General features: G+C 44.6%; 1 protein-coding gene across 3 annotated transcripts in view; it reads right to left on the bottom strand.

The window, feature by feature from the left end:
* Positions 1 to 535: 535 nt before the first annotated feature.
* Positions 536 to 15,222, bottom strand: part of AFG1L (AFG1 like ATPase) — a 129,712-nt gene continuing 115,025 nt past the window's right edge. For 2 of the 3 annotated variants that reach the window (XM_075923093.2, XM_075923094.2), the window contains 2 exons: positions 6,404 to 6,514; positions 536 to 861 (listed from right to left, as the gene is read on the bottom strand). In XM_075923093.2, coding sequence (XP_075779208.2) covers positions 733 to 861; positions 6,404 to 6,514 — 240 coding nt within the window. In that variant the 3' untranslated portion in view covers positions 536 to 732. The remainder of the gene's footprint in view (positions 862 to 6,403; positions 6,515 to 15,222) is intronic. The other variant, XM_075923095.2, reaches the window with a different exon arrangement.

Raw genomic sequence — 15,222 nt, 5'->3', positions numbered from 1 at the left:
TTAGCCTTAGTGCATCCCAAATTTACTGAGACCTCTGCCTATATGGTTGACATGTGCTGCAGACTAAGGGTACGTCTAGACTACAGGCTTTTGTCGACAGAAGTTTTGTCGACAGATACTGTCGACAAAACTTCTGTCGACAAAGAGCGTCTACACTACATTCAGTTCTGTCGAAAAAGCAAGCTGCTTTGTCGACATGGTAGTGTAGACACAAAGGACAGTTTACATGCAATAACACCTTCTGTCGACAGAAACTCTGTCGACAGAAGGCGTTATGCCTCGTAAAATGAGGTTTACCAGCGTCGACAAAACTGCTGAGTTCTGTCGATGTTATGTCGACAGAACTCAGCGGTAGTGTAGACGCAGGTATAGTTTTGTCGACAAAACTCTGTAGTCTAGACACACCCTAAGAATGATCCTGATCCAGTTAACCTGGTTGAATAATGAAGTCATGCTGTACCGGAGAAACAAACTAAAATATAACAGGCATAATACAGATGCACAAACTGGTGAGGTAAAAAAACCAACTCTAAACCAAAACAAAAAACACAATTTACTAAGTCCTTAAAACTTAAACATAAACATTGCAGATGAAAAGTTATGGTCCAGAGGGTAAGTGCAATAATAATGAATTCATTTATATTAAATAAGCCTTCCAATTCTATTAGAATCTTTCTTCTTTATATACTACTTTTTGTGTCATGAGAGATTTTGTTCATCTTTGAGCTACAACTATTTCTTGCTTCTGTCTCCATCTTTCCAGTACTGTTCAGTCTGCATTTCCGTAAGTCGCGAGATAGTCCGTTGATATGCAAAGATTTCCTCCTCTCCTGTAAACATGGACAGTCCTCCAGCTGAATCCTAGATTGATATATAAAAAACAATACAGAACTGTAAGGCATAGCATTCCATCCAAATTATACCTCTGAATGCTTTAGAGCAGTGGTTCCCAACCTTTTTGATACCAGGGACCGTCAAATCCATTCACAAACTTTGGGCGGACCGGTAACACTTATTTGCATAGATACATGTTCATTATATCAAATATGCAAATAAAATGTTACCTGTCTGCCAAAAGCCCCAGCCTCCAGAGTCCCCCAGTGCCAGCCCTAACCCCTTTAGCCCTCCCACCCCTCTACTACCTCCAGCACCAACCACTGACCTGAGCCCCCTGCTCCCAAATCCTGCAGTGCCAGCCTCCCTCCCTCAGAGCCCCACCACCACCAGACCCCTCAGTGCCAGCCTCCTGTTTCCAGAGCCCCACTGAACCCAACCCCCCAGAGCCTCCCCCCATTCCCAGCCCACAGTCCCCAATATTACCCCCATCCCCAAATGCCAACCCTGTACCCACAGCCCTCCCCACTACTAGCCTAACTCCCAGAGCCTCACAGTGCCAGCCTCCTGCCTCTTAGAGCCCCTCCACAGCACTAGCCCTGCCCCCAAAGCCTACAGTGCAAGGGCAGCCCGTGAGCCTAGGCAAACTAGGCAGTTGCCTAGAGCACTGCTGGCCTCGGTGCCCGATGATGACATCACAGGGTGCTGGGGCGCTCTGTGATGACATCACGGCCATTGACGGCCGTGCAGGTGGGGGTGCTGATAGCACTTCTGCCTAGGGCGCCAGCTGCCGCAGCCGGCCTCAAGCCACTCCTACTCCAGTGCCTCCCCACCACTCACGTAGCCCTGTGTTGTCTCCCAGCTGCCAGCTGAGCACTGCTGCCCGGGTTGTGGCTGCTCTAAGCCTGCTGTGCCAGGCTCTGCACGGCCCTCTTGCCGCGCAGCGAACTGCTTTTCCACGGCTGCGAAGAGACCCTGTGCCAGGTGATCAGCTGTATAGCGGCTTTCCCTTTGAAACTGCCACCTCTGCCTGTCTTAAAGGGGCAGCCGTGGATCCTGGGGTCAGTTGGGGACTCCCCAGCTGACCCTGGCCTCCATGCACCATTTCCCCAGAACCCTGGGTCAGCTGGAGACTCCCCAGCTGATCCCGGGTTCCAGGGAAATGTTGCGGGGAGCCCAGGATCAGCTGGGGAGTCCCCAGATGATCCTGGGCTCCATGGCTGCCCCTTTGAAAGGTGCACAGGCGGCATTTTAAAGGGGCAGCCACCACAAAGCTGATCTACACATCAGCTGTGCAGCACCTGCCCCTTTGAAAAGCCGTCTGAGGGAGTCAAAGTGGCAGTGCTGCTGTGCGGCGCTGCCACTTTGAAATACCCCTTGTGTGGGGGGGGGAATATCTACTAAGTCGACTAGTCTTTTACATCCTTAGTTTGCAGCTCGCCACCGATCTGTGGCCCTTTGATTTAGAGAGTTTTCCACGGCTGCAAAGAGACCCTGTGCTAGATGATCAGCTGTATGGTGACTTCCCCTTTGAAACTGCCACTTCTGCCCAGGTGGAAGAAGTGGATGAGGCTTTTTTTAAACAACTAACAATATCATCCAAAGGCCAAGATTTGGTGGTGATGGGGGACTTCAACTATCCAGATATATGTTTGGAAAATAACACTGCGTGGCACAGACTATCCAATAAGTTCTTGGACTGCATTGGAGACAACTTTTTATTTCAGAAGGCTGAAAAAGCTACCGGGGGGAAGCTGTTCTAGATTTGATCCTAACAAATAGGGAGGAATTGGTTGAGAATTTGAAAGTGGAAGGCAGCTTGCATGAAAGTGATCATGAAATCACAGAGTTCACAATTCTAAGGAAGGGTAGAAGGGAGAACAGCAAAATAGAGACAATGGATTTCAGGAAGGCGGATTTTGGTAAGCTCAGAGAGCTGATAGGTAAGGTCCCATGGGAATCAAGACCGAGGGGAAAAACAGCTGAGGAGAGTTGGCAGTTTTTCAAAGGGACATTGTTAAGGGCCCAAAAGAAAGCTATTCCGATGTGTCGGAAAGATAGAAAATATGGCAAAAGACCACATTGGCTTAACCACGAGCTCTTGCATGATCTAAAAATAAAGAGGGAGTCATATAAAAAATGGAAGGTAGGACAAATTACAAAGGATGAATATAGGCAAACAGCACAGGAATGCAGGGGCAAGATTAGAAAGTCAAAGGCACAAAATGAGCTCAAACTAGCTACGGGAATAAAGGGAAACAAGAAGACTTTTTATAAATACATTAGAAGCAAGAGGAAGACCAAGGACAGGGTAGGCTCACTGGTCAGTGAGGAGGGAAAAACAGTAACAGGAAACTTGGAAATGGCAGAGATGCTTAATGGCTTCTTTGTTTCAGTCTTCACCGAGAAGTCTGAAGGAATGCCTAACATAGGGAATGCTAGTGGGAAGGGGGTAGGTTTAGAAAATAAAATAAAAAAAAGAACACGTTAAAAATCACCTAGAAAAGTTAGATGCCTGCAAGTCACCAGGGCCTGACAAAATGCATCCTAGAATACTCAAGGAGCTGATAGAGGAGGTATCTGAGCCTCTAGCTATCATCTTTGGAAAATCATGGGAGACAGGAGAGATTCCAGAAGATGGAAAAGGGCAAATATAGTGCCCATTTATAAAAAGGGAAATAAGAACAACCCAGGAAACTACAGACCAGTTAGTTTAACTTCTGTGCCAGGAAGATAATGGAGCAAGTAATTAAGGAAATCATCTGTAAACATCTGGAAGGTGGCAAGGTGACAGGGAACAGCCAGCATGGATTTGTAAAGAACAAATCGTGCCAAACCAATCTGATAGCTTTCTTTGATAGGATAACGAGTCTTGTGGATAAGGGAGAAGTGGTGGATGTGATATACCTAGATTTTAGTAAGTCGTTTGATATGGTCTCGCCTGATATTCTTATCAATAAACTAGGCAAATACAACTTAGATGGGGCTACTATAAGGTGGGTGCATAACTGGCTGGATAATCGTACTCAGAGAGTAGATATTCATGGTTCACAATCCTGCTGGAAAGGTATAACAAGTGGGGTTTCACGGGGGTCTGTGTTGGGTCCGGCTCTCTTCAATATCTTCATCAACGATTTAGATATTGACATAGAAAGTACGCTTATTAAGTTTGCAGATGATACGAAGCTGGGAGGGGTTGCGACTAATCTGTAGCATAGGGTCATAATTCAAAATGATCTGGACAAACTGGAGAAATGGTCTGAGGTAAACAGGATGAAGTTTATTGAAGACAAATGCAAAGTGCTCCACTTAGGAAGGAACAATCAGTTTCACACATACAGAATGGGAAGTGACTGTCTAGGAAGGAGTACGGAAGAAAGGGATCTAGGGGTTATAGTGGACCACATGCTGAATATGAGTCAGCAGCGTAATGCTGTTTCAAAAAAAGCAAACATGATTCTGGGATGCATTAACAGGTGTGTTGTGAGCAACACACGAGAAGTCATTCTTCCACTCTACTCAGAGCTGGTTAGGCCTCAGTTGGAGTATTATGTCCAGTTCTGGGCACCGCATTTCAAGAAGGATGTGGAGAAAGTGGAGAAGGTCCAGAGAAGAGCAACAAGAATGATTAAAGGTCTAGAGAATATGACCTATGAGGGAAGGCTGAAAGAATTGGGTTTGTTTAGTTTAGAAAAGAGAAGATTGAGGAGGGACATGATAGCAGTTTTCAGATATCTAAAAGGGTTTCATAAGGAAGAGGGAGAAAACTTGTTCATCTTGGCCTCTGAGGATAGAACAAGAAGCAATGGGCTTAAACTGCAACAAGGGAGGTTTAGGTTGGACATTAGGAAAAAGTTCCTAACTGTCAGGGTAGTCAAACACTGGAATAAATTGCCCAGGGAGGTTGTGGAATCCCCATCTCTGGAGATATTTAAGAGTAGGTTAGATAAATGTCTATCAGGAATGATCTAGACAGTATTTGGTCCTGTCATGGGCGCAGGGGACTGGACTCAATGACCTCTCAAGGTCCCTTCCAGTCCTAGTATTCTATGATTCTATGACAGTTAAATAATACAGGACAGTCAACAGTTTAGGGTACCAAAAGGGAAATAAAATGTAAACATCCTCAAACTAATGTTAACAGGAGCGGCCCGAGGCTGGCTGCGGCAGCTGGTGCCCTAGGTAGAGGCTCTATTAGCTATCAGAGGCGCTATTATACGGCCATCAATGGCTGTGACGTCATCATTGGGCGCCCGGGCCAGTGCTCTTTAAAGATTAAGCTGTCATTTGGTACCATTATTTTCTATTTCCTATCTTTATTTTTCTTTGTAACCATTTTAAAAAAAAGATATATATATATATATATATATATATATATATATATATATATATATATATATATATATATACTTGCCAGCAGTTAAGAAATAGAACAATAGCCATTGCAACCATATGATTTATAAGCTTCCTCAATAAACCTGTAACTGTTTAAGCTTTAACCTGCTCCTTCAGTTGCTGTAACAGAACCAGGCACAATTTAAAAGAACTTCAGCTTAAGGGACAGATATAGGGAGAGCTTGGGCGTTTGGATTTGTGTCACTCCCAGGTGGCAGATCCAATGGGGCACCTTTCAGTCTTTCCCTAAGGCTGCCCGCTGCGAAGGAATTGCGAATTCTAGCAGCTGAAATCTAAGGTGTTATAAGCTCTCTCTGTAAACTCATTGGGCGCCCGTCAACCTCCTCCAGGTTGCCTGCTGCAAGGGACCCCGGTCCCAGCAGTTGAAGTCTCGGGTGTATAGCACATACACACTGCCCTGACCGTCGGCTGACACTGCTAAAATATGGTTCTTTCCTTAAAGTTAAAATATTCTTTCCTTAAAGTTAAATAAATACAAATGTTAAGTAATCCCAAACCCTAGGTGAATTTAAGCAGGCAAAAGACAGGCAATACTTTTGGGGGCCAGTATTGCTTGCTTTGTGTACACTGTAATGCACATGCCCAAAAACTTAATTCATTGCAGTCATCCAAAAATGCAACAATCCCAGAAAAATTTCCTAGTTGGATTGAGCTAGTTAAAAATTATTTAAAAAACTATTAGCAACTGTAATAAAATAACTTCGGAATATTCCTGTGTAACCATTACAAATTTATTAGGTCCAACTCTGACCAATAACCAGTGGACAGATTTGTAAGGTAGCCCTTCATCTTTACAGAGAGATGCAACTGGCAACTTATTTGTAATTTCCATTTGTTAAACACAGTGAGTTAAACTGATGCCTGGTGCAACTCCACTGAACTCACTGAAGTTACATAAGGGTGAAGTTTGGGTTGGTATTTTTATAAATTGTTGAGTAAATACCTGGAATATTAAGATATAAAATAATTAATAGATTTATGCAAAATGGATCCATATAAAAGTGATACCTGTGCTGCATGGATTCTACTACACAGTAGCAAATCATCAGTTAAATATTTACTTCATTCATTCTCCTGCAATGATGCCTTGATATCAGACCAAAAACAATTATGCTCTCTTGTAACAAAAGGAGATGATGTTGATAACACTCACCAGGCTCAACCCCAAATCATCCATCAGTATTCTGCTTTCCTGTAGTCCATTGTGATGTTCTAGCAGAAACAAGTTTTGGAGAGGTGTCAATGCAGAACAAATAATACGTACCTGAAATAGGGGGAAAGATGTATTGGCACCATAGCTTGTGTATTACATACATCTTTTATGGAAAAAGTTTAAAAATTTAATTTTGTTTTCCCAAGTATCTTTCTTAAGTTTCACCTGCCCACTAGCACTGCAGCTATATGGATTTATTATTTAGTCATTTGTGATAAATCAGTAAATAATTATATTAACTTTAATTAATCAGGTCTTTTCTGAATAACAACTTGCAGACCTTATATTCTCAGGTCAGGGTGGCAGCCACTTTCTCCTCTGAGCAATCCATTCAGTAGGATCCACAATCAGTAGGAATGGATCCATCTGTGTCACCAGACCCTCAGAATATTTGCTATCTGAGATAAACTTTACCACTGAAATTTACCTTTTTAAATACACACTATGAAAATGACTAGAAAATTATGGATACTCACTTATTAGAGTTGCACTAAGAGTGTAAATCATTCAGAACATTCCCATCAACTGAATGGTTAAGGAATATGAAGTCTTTTTAAAGTTCAGTTTTGCCACTTCATTTTGGACCCATAAAGTTCAAGTGAGTTACATTTTAGCTTGAGTTATATCTTCACTACAGTTTAATAAGATTATTACGACTGGAATAACTGTTTTCAGATTTGATTTGAAGATATACTGCATACAATGAAGTACCAGTATCCCTATGAGGTTTACCATAGAAACATACTATAATATTACTGTGACAATGTACAGTATATTGACAGAACCCAGAGAAAAGAGATCTATTGCAAATTGGTATCCACAAATATTTAGTTTTACAATGATGGAAAAAAATACAATTCACTACAGATTAAGTTTTAACTCTGTGACCTTTTTAGATTATTTTTCCAGAGGATTATTTGTAGAGTAAATAAAAAGAATGTTGTTTAATACTCATTCTTCATGATCACCTGATGTCTTTCTTAGAAATGCTATAAAGAGGTAACAGATTGTAAAAATATGTACTTCTGATTTTGTTACCTCAGCCCTACTAATACATATTTCTAAGACACTGTATTTAGTCCCAGTTCAACATGGTATTTAAGCAGGTCCCTATCTTAAAGCACAGGAATAGTCCAATGAGACTACTCATGTGCTTAAAAGTTAGACAGGTACTTAAGTTTCTTGGTGAATCACAGTATTTATGATCATCTTGAAAAAGACTGATATCTCAATCGATATTTCCTGATTACATAAATATTTCAGTGTGTGCAGATATAATCACACAAAGGACGTAACTTAATATTTTCACTATTTTTTTAAATGATCAGCTTAAATTTTGTTTTTTAGTGCTGATTTTGCTTCCCATGATTCAAACCTTTGTAAATCCAAGTGCTGCATTTATCATTACTATTCCATCAGCAGCACTGCAACCTGATTTAAAATCTACAATCTTCTAACGTTAATATCACATTTTAACAAATATATTAACACTTTACACTCACTTATTCCTGACTGGCAGTGCTAACATGCCAATGGTCGCTTCCAAATTAAAATCATATAGCACAAGCAAAGCTCCAGAATACTCAGTGGCATATTTTTTATTTACTAGAATGACACCACCAACCATTGAATTGTTTATTTCCTGATTCAGGAAAACATCCCTATTCAGGAAGGACATATAAAGCCATACTTAAATTTAAACACATGTTTAAGTCCCATTGAAATCAGTGCTTAATTGCTTTCAATTAAGGACTTTATATGCAAACATTCTGAAAGAGAAGGTTGCTCACTTTATGCAGTAATGGAGGGTCTTCAAGATGGTTGTCCCTGTGGGTGCTCCACCTCAGGTCTTGAGGCATTGCTGTGTGCCTAGTCAGTTTTACAGCAGCAGTGCCTTCTGGTAGGCCACGCAGGCAAGGCAGGCGGCATGCGCGGCAACTGTCCCCTCAGTTCCTTCTCTGCCCTGGAAGGACAACGATGAGTCAGAAACAGAGGGGAGAAAGGGTGGGTGGTGGAACACCCACAGGGACAACCATCTCAAAGAACCTTCGTTACTGCACAAAGTGAGTAACCTTCTTTTCTTCTTTGAGGAGTGCCCCTGTGGCTGCACCACCTTAGGTGACTATATAGCTTAATAGGAGGTGGGTGATTCGGCTAAATATTGTGTCGAGCTTTGGTGAGGACTGTGTGTTCAAATTCAGGGCCCCATTTCAGGTAAGCCTCCAGGGCGTAATGTCTGGTGAAGGTGTGTGCAGAAGACCAGGTTGCAGCTCTGCAAATGTCTGTGAGAGGAATACTGCTAAGGTAGGTCATAGAATCCACCTGGAAAGTCTCTGCATAGGGATTTGCATGCCCCAAGATCTTTCAGCAGTGGAGATGAAAAGTCTATTAGTTTTACGAATTAACCTTGTCCTTTCCAAATAGAAGGCAATTACGTGGCACTTGTCAAGCGTGTGCCATTTAGCTTCCTCAGTGGTGGTGTGAGGCTTTGGGCAAAAGATGGGTAACACCAGAGGTTTGTTGCAATGCCAGGAGGTAAGTACCTTTGGTAAAAACTTTGGATGTGGCTGACGTAAGCATTACAAACTTAGCAGCCTTCATCGAGAGGTGCAACATTGAACATGTGGCCATAGGCTCGAATGGTGCATGAGTAAGGGCTCATAGTATGAAGCTTCAGTCCCAGGCTGGGACTGTTTTGAATGCCTTTTAAGAAGCGTTCAGTCGTGGGGTGGGCGAAGACCGATTTGTCTTCGATGGATTGGTGGAATGCAGTTATGGCTGCAAGGTGCACCTTTAATGAGTTGAGAGAGAGACCTGAATGTTTTAGGTGTGAAAGGTACACTAATATATCACCCAGTGGATTCATGGATGGATCTGCTGATCTTTGGCTCGCCCAGAGAATCTTCACCACATGTATAGGTAGGATTTTCTTGTTGTGACTCTGTGACTACTTATTAAGATCTGTCTGACCTGATCTGTAAGTGTGGCTTCTATTGAGGTGAGCCTGTGAGGAACCATGCTCAGAGGCGAAGGATGTAAGGAGATGGATGCCGGATGTGACCCTCTTGCTGAATCAGGAGATGAGGAACTGTCGGGAGCTGCCAGGGAGGTCTTATGGACGTATGATCTGTACCATACGTCCTTACTGTACTGTAACATACCGTACCAGGTCTGGCAGGGCCATGCTGGAGCAATGAGTATGACTGATGCTGTCCCCGCTCTTATTTGTTGACCACCTGGTGAAGAAGAGGGGTTGGCGGGAAGGCATATAGAAGGGTGTGCGTTCAAAGGTATTGTGAAGGCATCCCCCAGAGAGTGTGAGCCAATGCCCACACATGAACAATACTGTAGACAGTTCTTGTTTGCAAAGGTTGCAAATAAGTTGATCGTTGGGAATCCCCAATGTGTGAATATCGTGTGCAGTATGTTGTCGTCCATTTCCAATTCCTGGCTGGAAGTGAACTTCCTGCTGAGGGTGTCTGCTGTAACATTGTCCTTGCTGGAAAGTAAGAGGCTTGTATTTGGACATTGTGATCTATGCACCATGATCATAAGTGGGCTGCCTCTTTGCACAGGCAATAGGATCTGGCTCCGCCCTGTCTGTTTATGTAGTACATTGTGGCTTGATTTTCCGTAAAAATCTGTAAAAGAGACAGGGATGGTGGGTGGATGGAAGGGGTATCAGTAAAAGGAATGCAGTATCTGGCCTTCTCTACATCTAGCACCCACTTGTCGGTCGTGATAGAAGACCAGTGGTAGAAGAAGGATAGTAGATGTTGGCGGAATAGCAGATGAGATTGGGGCTGTTCCAGATGAAGGGATGATATCAGACCCTCGACTTGACCTTCAAAACGTTTGCCTTCAGGTCGACAGCTGAGATGTGGCAGGTTGGTCAGTGGCCTGTCTGCACCTGGTTTGTCGTTCTCTCCTCCTATTGTCAAAATGCCTCTGAGATCGGTTGAAAGGGGAAGATTTGTATCACTGGTTAAAATATGTTTTGTTTGCGCTTGGCTGCAGGTACGTGTATTCCAAGGGTTTTCAACATTGTTCTGGAATCCTTGAGTGAGTAGAGGGACACATCAGTGGTGTCAGCGAACCTCTTTGATCGTTGGAAGGGGAGATCCTCTATTATGGCCTGCACGTCATGAGGAAACCCTGACAAGTGGAGCCAGGAGGACCTCATAATCACAATGGTGATTGCGATGGATCAGGAAGCTGTTTCGGATGTGTCCAGGGTGGCCTGTAGGGCCGTGCGAGAGATCAACATTCCCTCATTTATATTGGCAGAAAATTGTTCTTTTCTGTCATCCGATAAATTGTCAATAAAGAGTGAGAGCTATTCAAAGAGGTGGTGGGTGTATTTTGCCAACATCGCTGTGTAATTTGATATATGAAGCTAAAGAGAAGACAAAGAATAAGCCTTTCTACCCACGAGGTCTAACCACTTCCACTCTATTGTATGGGGTAGTGTGCGTGGCGCTGTTTGCCCCTTTGGTTAACTGTACCCTTCACTATCGAGTTGGGGGACAGATGGGAAAATAAGAAATCTGTGTCCTGTGGGGCCACGTAGTATTTACAGTCATATCTCTTGCAGACCCGTGGAATCATGGCTGGCATCTGCCATATGATTTTGGCAGGGTCCTTGGATAAGGCCAGTTTGAAGGCTGGTGAGGTGTGAAGTATGCTGATCAATTTGTGTTGGGTCTCAGAGAGCCTGACCAGGGAGATCTCAAGGACATCTGCAACTCGTTTGTAGAGTTCTTGGAAAGAATGGAAGTTATCTCCCACCATAGGAGGCAGGGGCATAAGGGCATCATATGGAGAAGAGGAGGATATGTGGGTTGCAGGACGAGAGAAAGCAGATGACTCCTCGTCACTGGAAGCAATCTCCTCTTCCTCTTGGTAGAGCGACCTGTCAAGAGATGGAAGGATACTGCTCTGAAGATAGGAGGAGTTGGCATGAGCTGTTACCCTCGTTGTGGGTGTTGAGCTCGATATGGTGCCCACGGGTCCTAATAGGATCAGTTGGGGGAAGTAGCATGGGAGAGGGTAGCCATAGCAATGCTTGTTGCTGTACCTCTGCGTGGTGTACTGATGGCTGAGGCTGCTTTGGAGAGGAATGCCTTGGGGAGCGGGTGCCAACCAAGGGCTCCTTTTCATCATTACTCAACAATGGCGATGCCGAGCCTGAAGTATCTGTGCATAAGAAACTGCTCGATGCAGGAGTGTTGTGGGCACTGAGGATACCCTGAGCTCCTCCGCCATGGTGAATGGGGTCGGTACTGGCGTATGTGGTGCCAAGGGCAACTGGGATGGAAGAGGAAGTTACTCATCCTGTGAAGTAACGATTGTTCTTTGAGATGTGCCCTGTGGGTGCTCCACTCTAGGTGTCAGGTCCCGTCCTGGTGCTGCGGCTCGGAGATTTCTCATAGCCGTGCTCCGCTGGCTCGCGCACGCGTGCTTCCCTAGCAAGGCGTTCGCGCCTTTGATCAGCCACGCACGAGCCGGCAACTGTCAGTTCCTCTCACCCGCTCATCTGAAAGAAACAAATAAACAATTCTGGAGCGGGGAGGAAGGGCGGGTCGTGGAGCACCCACAGGGCACATCTCAAAGAACAATCATTACTTCACAGCGTGAGTAACTTCCTCTTCTTCTTCGAGTGGCCCCGTGGGTGCTCCACTCTGGTGACTCTGGAGCAGTACCTAGGACAGAGTTAGAGCACTCCAGAATCAAGACTAACAGCACGATTAAGTACTGCTGTAGCCACAGAAGAGTCTGAAGCAAACTGATTGATTATAGCATAATGCTTCATAAAAGTCACATTAGAAGACCATGTTGCTGCTCTGCAAATGTCATGAAAAGACACTCCGCTCAGAAAAGCTGTGGTCGTAGCAACTGCTCTAGTCGAATGAGCCCTCGGAAGAGAAGGGAGACGCTTCCCTCGTAGCGAGTGACACATGGATATACATAAAACTATCAGCCTGGAGATGCGCTGAGAAGTTAGAGGTTGTCTCTTTGAACGATGTGCTAATGATACTATTAAGCGGTCTGTCTTTCTAAAAACCCGCGTTCTATCAATGTAAAATGCTAAGGATCTCCTCACGTCCAACGTGTGTAGCAGAGCTGCTTACGTTGAGGTATGGGGTTTAGGCGAGAAACATGGTAAAACCACCGGCTCATTTATATGGAATTCAGAAGAAACCTTTGGAATAAGCGCCGGATGGGTCCTCAACGTCACCGAATCCTTGGAAAAAATTGTACATGGAGGTGAGACCATAAAAGCTGCTATCTCACTCACTCTGTGAGCCGATGTGAGGGCCAGGAGGAAGAGAAGCTTGACAGTAAGTAAGTGCAACGGTACTGTAGCCAAGGGCTCAAAGGGAGGACGAGTCAAAGTTTGTAGGACTAGATCCAAGTCCCATAGAGGTGGAGGAGGTCTCTGCGGAGGATGAAGGTTTGAGAGCCCCTTCAAAAATCTTTTTGTAAGGGGTGCGCAAACAAGGAGACAGCCCCATCCCTACGATTGAATGCATTAATTGCTGCCAAATGTACTCGCAGAGATGTGACTGCCAGGCCGTTGTCATTGAGTTGCAAGAGGTATTGTAATATACATGGTAGAGTTGCGGAACGAGGATCTACAGCATTATCTGTGCACCATGCCTGAACCTGGACCACTTAGCTGTATAAGCTGATCAGGTGGATTGTTTCCTACTATGCATTAAGACTTCCCTGACTCGCTGAGAACAGGACTGCTCGGAGTTGGTAAACCAACAAGCATCCACGCCAGTAGGTGCAGAACTTTGGGTCTCGGGTGATTGAGAGATCTGCTGTCTTGGGTCAACAGAGTCGGAAGAGAAGGCAGAGGATACGGTGCTCTCATTGACATACGGTGGAGCATTGAAAACCAAGGCTGACGAGCCTACGCCAGAGCTAGGATTACCCAGACTCTGTCTGTGTTGATCTTCTCGAGAACCTTGGAAATCAAGACTACTGGGGGAAAGGCATATAGTAATGACCTTCCTCAGTGGATAAGGAAGGCGTCCCCCAGAAAGTGACGTCCTATTCCGGCTCTTGAACAACAGGTGGGACATTTCGTATTGTGTTCCGTCACAAATAAATCTATGGCCGGAAACCCCTATCGAGCAAAAATACAAGTCAGTACGTCCGCGTAAATCTACCACTCATGGTCGTGAGGGAAACGCCTGCTGAGAGAGTCCGCTATTAAGTTGTCGACACCTGGAAGATACGAAGCTGTTAGAATGGTGTTGTTGCTGATACACCAATTCCATAATTGAATGCTCTCCGCACAAAGAGAACGAGACCGGGCACGTCATTGTCTGTTGATATAAAACATGGTCACCACATTGTCTGTCAAAATCCTGGTAGTTGTATTCCGAATCTGCGACTGAAAATGTTTGCAAGCATGGCGTACCACTCTCAACTCGAGGACATTGATATGCAATAGCATTTCCTGTGTCGACCATTGTCCCTTGACTGTGCAACTATCCATGTGAGCTCCCCAACCCATTAGAGAAGCATCTGTTATCTGTTTTGTAGGTTGTGGGCGATGAAACGGGATGCCCGCAAGAAGATTGGCCAGGTTGACCCACTACTGTAAGGACTCCCGGACATACTGTGGCACCACTGTGTGAACACTGTGCTTCGCTGGAATGTAAATGGTGGCCAGCCAGTGCTGGAAGCAATGAAAACGTAACCTTGCATTGCGTACTACGACGGTGGCAGCAGCCATATACCTCATCAACTGTAGACAAACGCGTGTGGGAATTGTTGGAGCATGTACTACAGCGTGCACCAGATCTTTGATCGCTGTAAAACGTTCCGTTGGTAAGTATGATCATGCCATGGTGGAATCGAGTCGTGCGCCTATAAAGACGAAGTTCTGGGATGGAACTAGTGATGATTTCTTCACGTTTATGAGAAGGCCCAGAGCAGCAAATGTGCTGGACACTGTTCGAACCATATGACATGTTTCCAAAAATGTCGTTCCTCTGATGAGGCAATCGTCCAAATAGGGGAAGATTGTCACTCCCAATCTGCGCAGATGGGCCGCAACCACTGCCAATGTTTTGGTGAAAACCCTGGGAGCATATGCCAGACCGAAGGGCAGAACTATTGATAGTGCTCGTTTCCCAATTGAAAACGGAGGAAACGTCTGTGAGCCACATGGATAGCTATGTGGAACTAAGCGTCTTGTAAGTCGAGGTCTGCAAGCCAATCCCCTTTGTTCAACGACGGAATGATAGTTGTTAAGGTTACCATCTTGAAACGAAACTTCCGAAGGTGTCGATTTAGCTTTCGAAGGTCTAGAATGGGTCTCTAGCCTCCCGACTTTTTTGGTGTGAGAAAATATCGGGAATAAAAGCCTTTTCCCCAGAACCTTGCTTTGCATCTCCTTTGGGGCTCCTGCAGATGACAGCCATGATGATCTCCTCATGGCAATACCTGTGGCAGTAGCTCTAGCTGCTGTGTCAGCCACATCCATGGCTATCTGCAGTGCTGTACTACCTGATGCTTACCCTTCTTGGACTATTGCCTTCAAGAGTGGCTTCTTACTATCCGGGAGATGATGAAGTAACTCCGCTAGTTTGGAATAATTATCAAAATTATGGTTTGATAGATGGGCCGAATAATTTGCGATGTGCAGTAGAAGTGTGGCTGAGGAGTAGACCTTCCTACCAAAAATGTCCAATTTTTTATTGTCCTTGTCCGGAAGTGTATGTACTGTGGTGCTTTAGCCC

This window comes from Pelodiscus sinensis, chromosome 3 (genome assembly GCF_052426305.1).
Source record: "Pelodiscus sinensis isolate ZL-2025 chromosome 3, ASM5242630v1, whole genome shotgun sequence".
In the NCBI taxonomy this organism is placed as follows: domain Eukaryota; kingdom Metazoa; phylum Chordata; order Testudines; family Trionychidae; genus Pelodiscus; species Pelodiscus sinensis.
The sequence above is the reverse complement of the archived record's forward strand: the minus strand, read 5'-3'. Positions and strand labels throughout refer to the sequence as shown.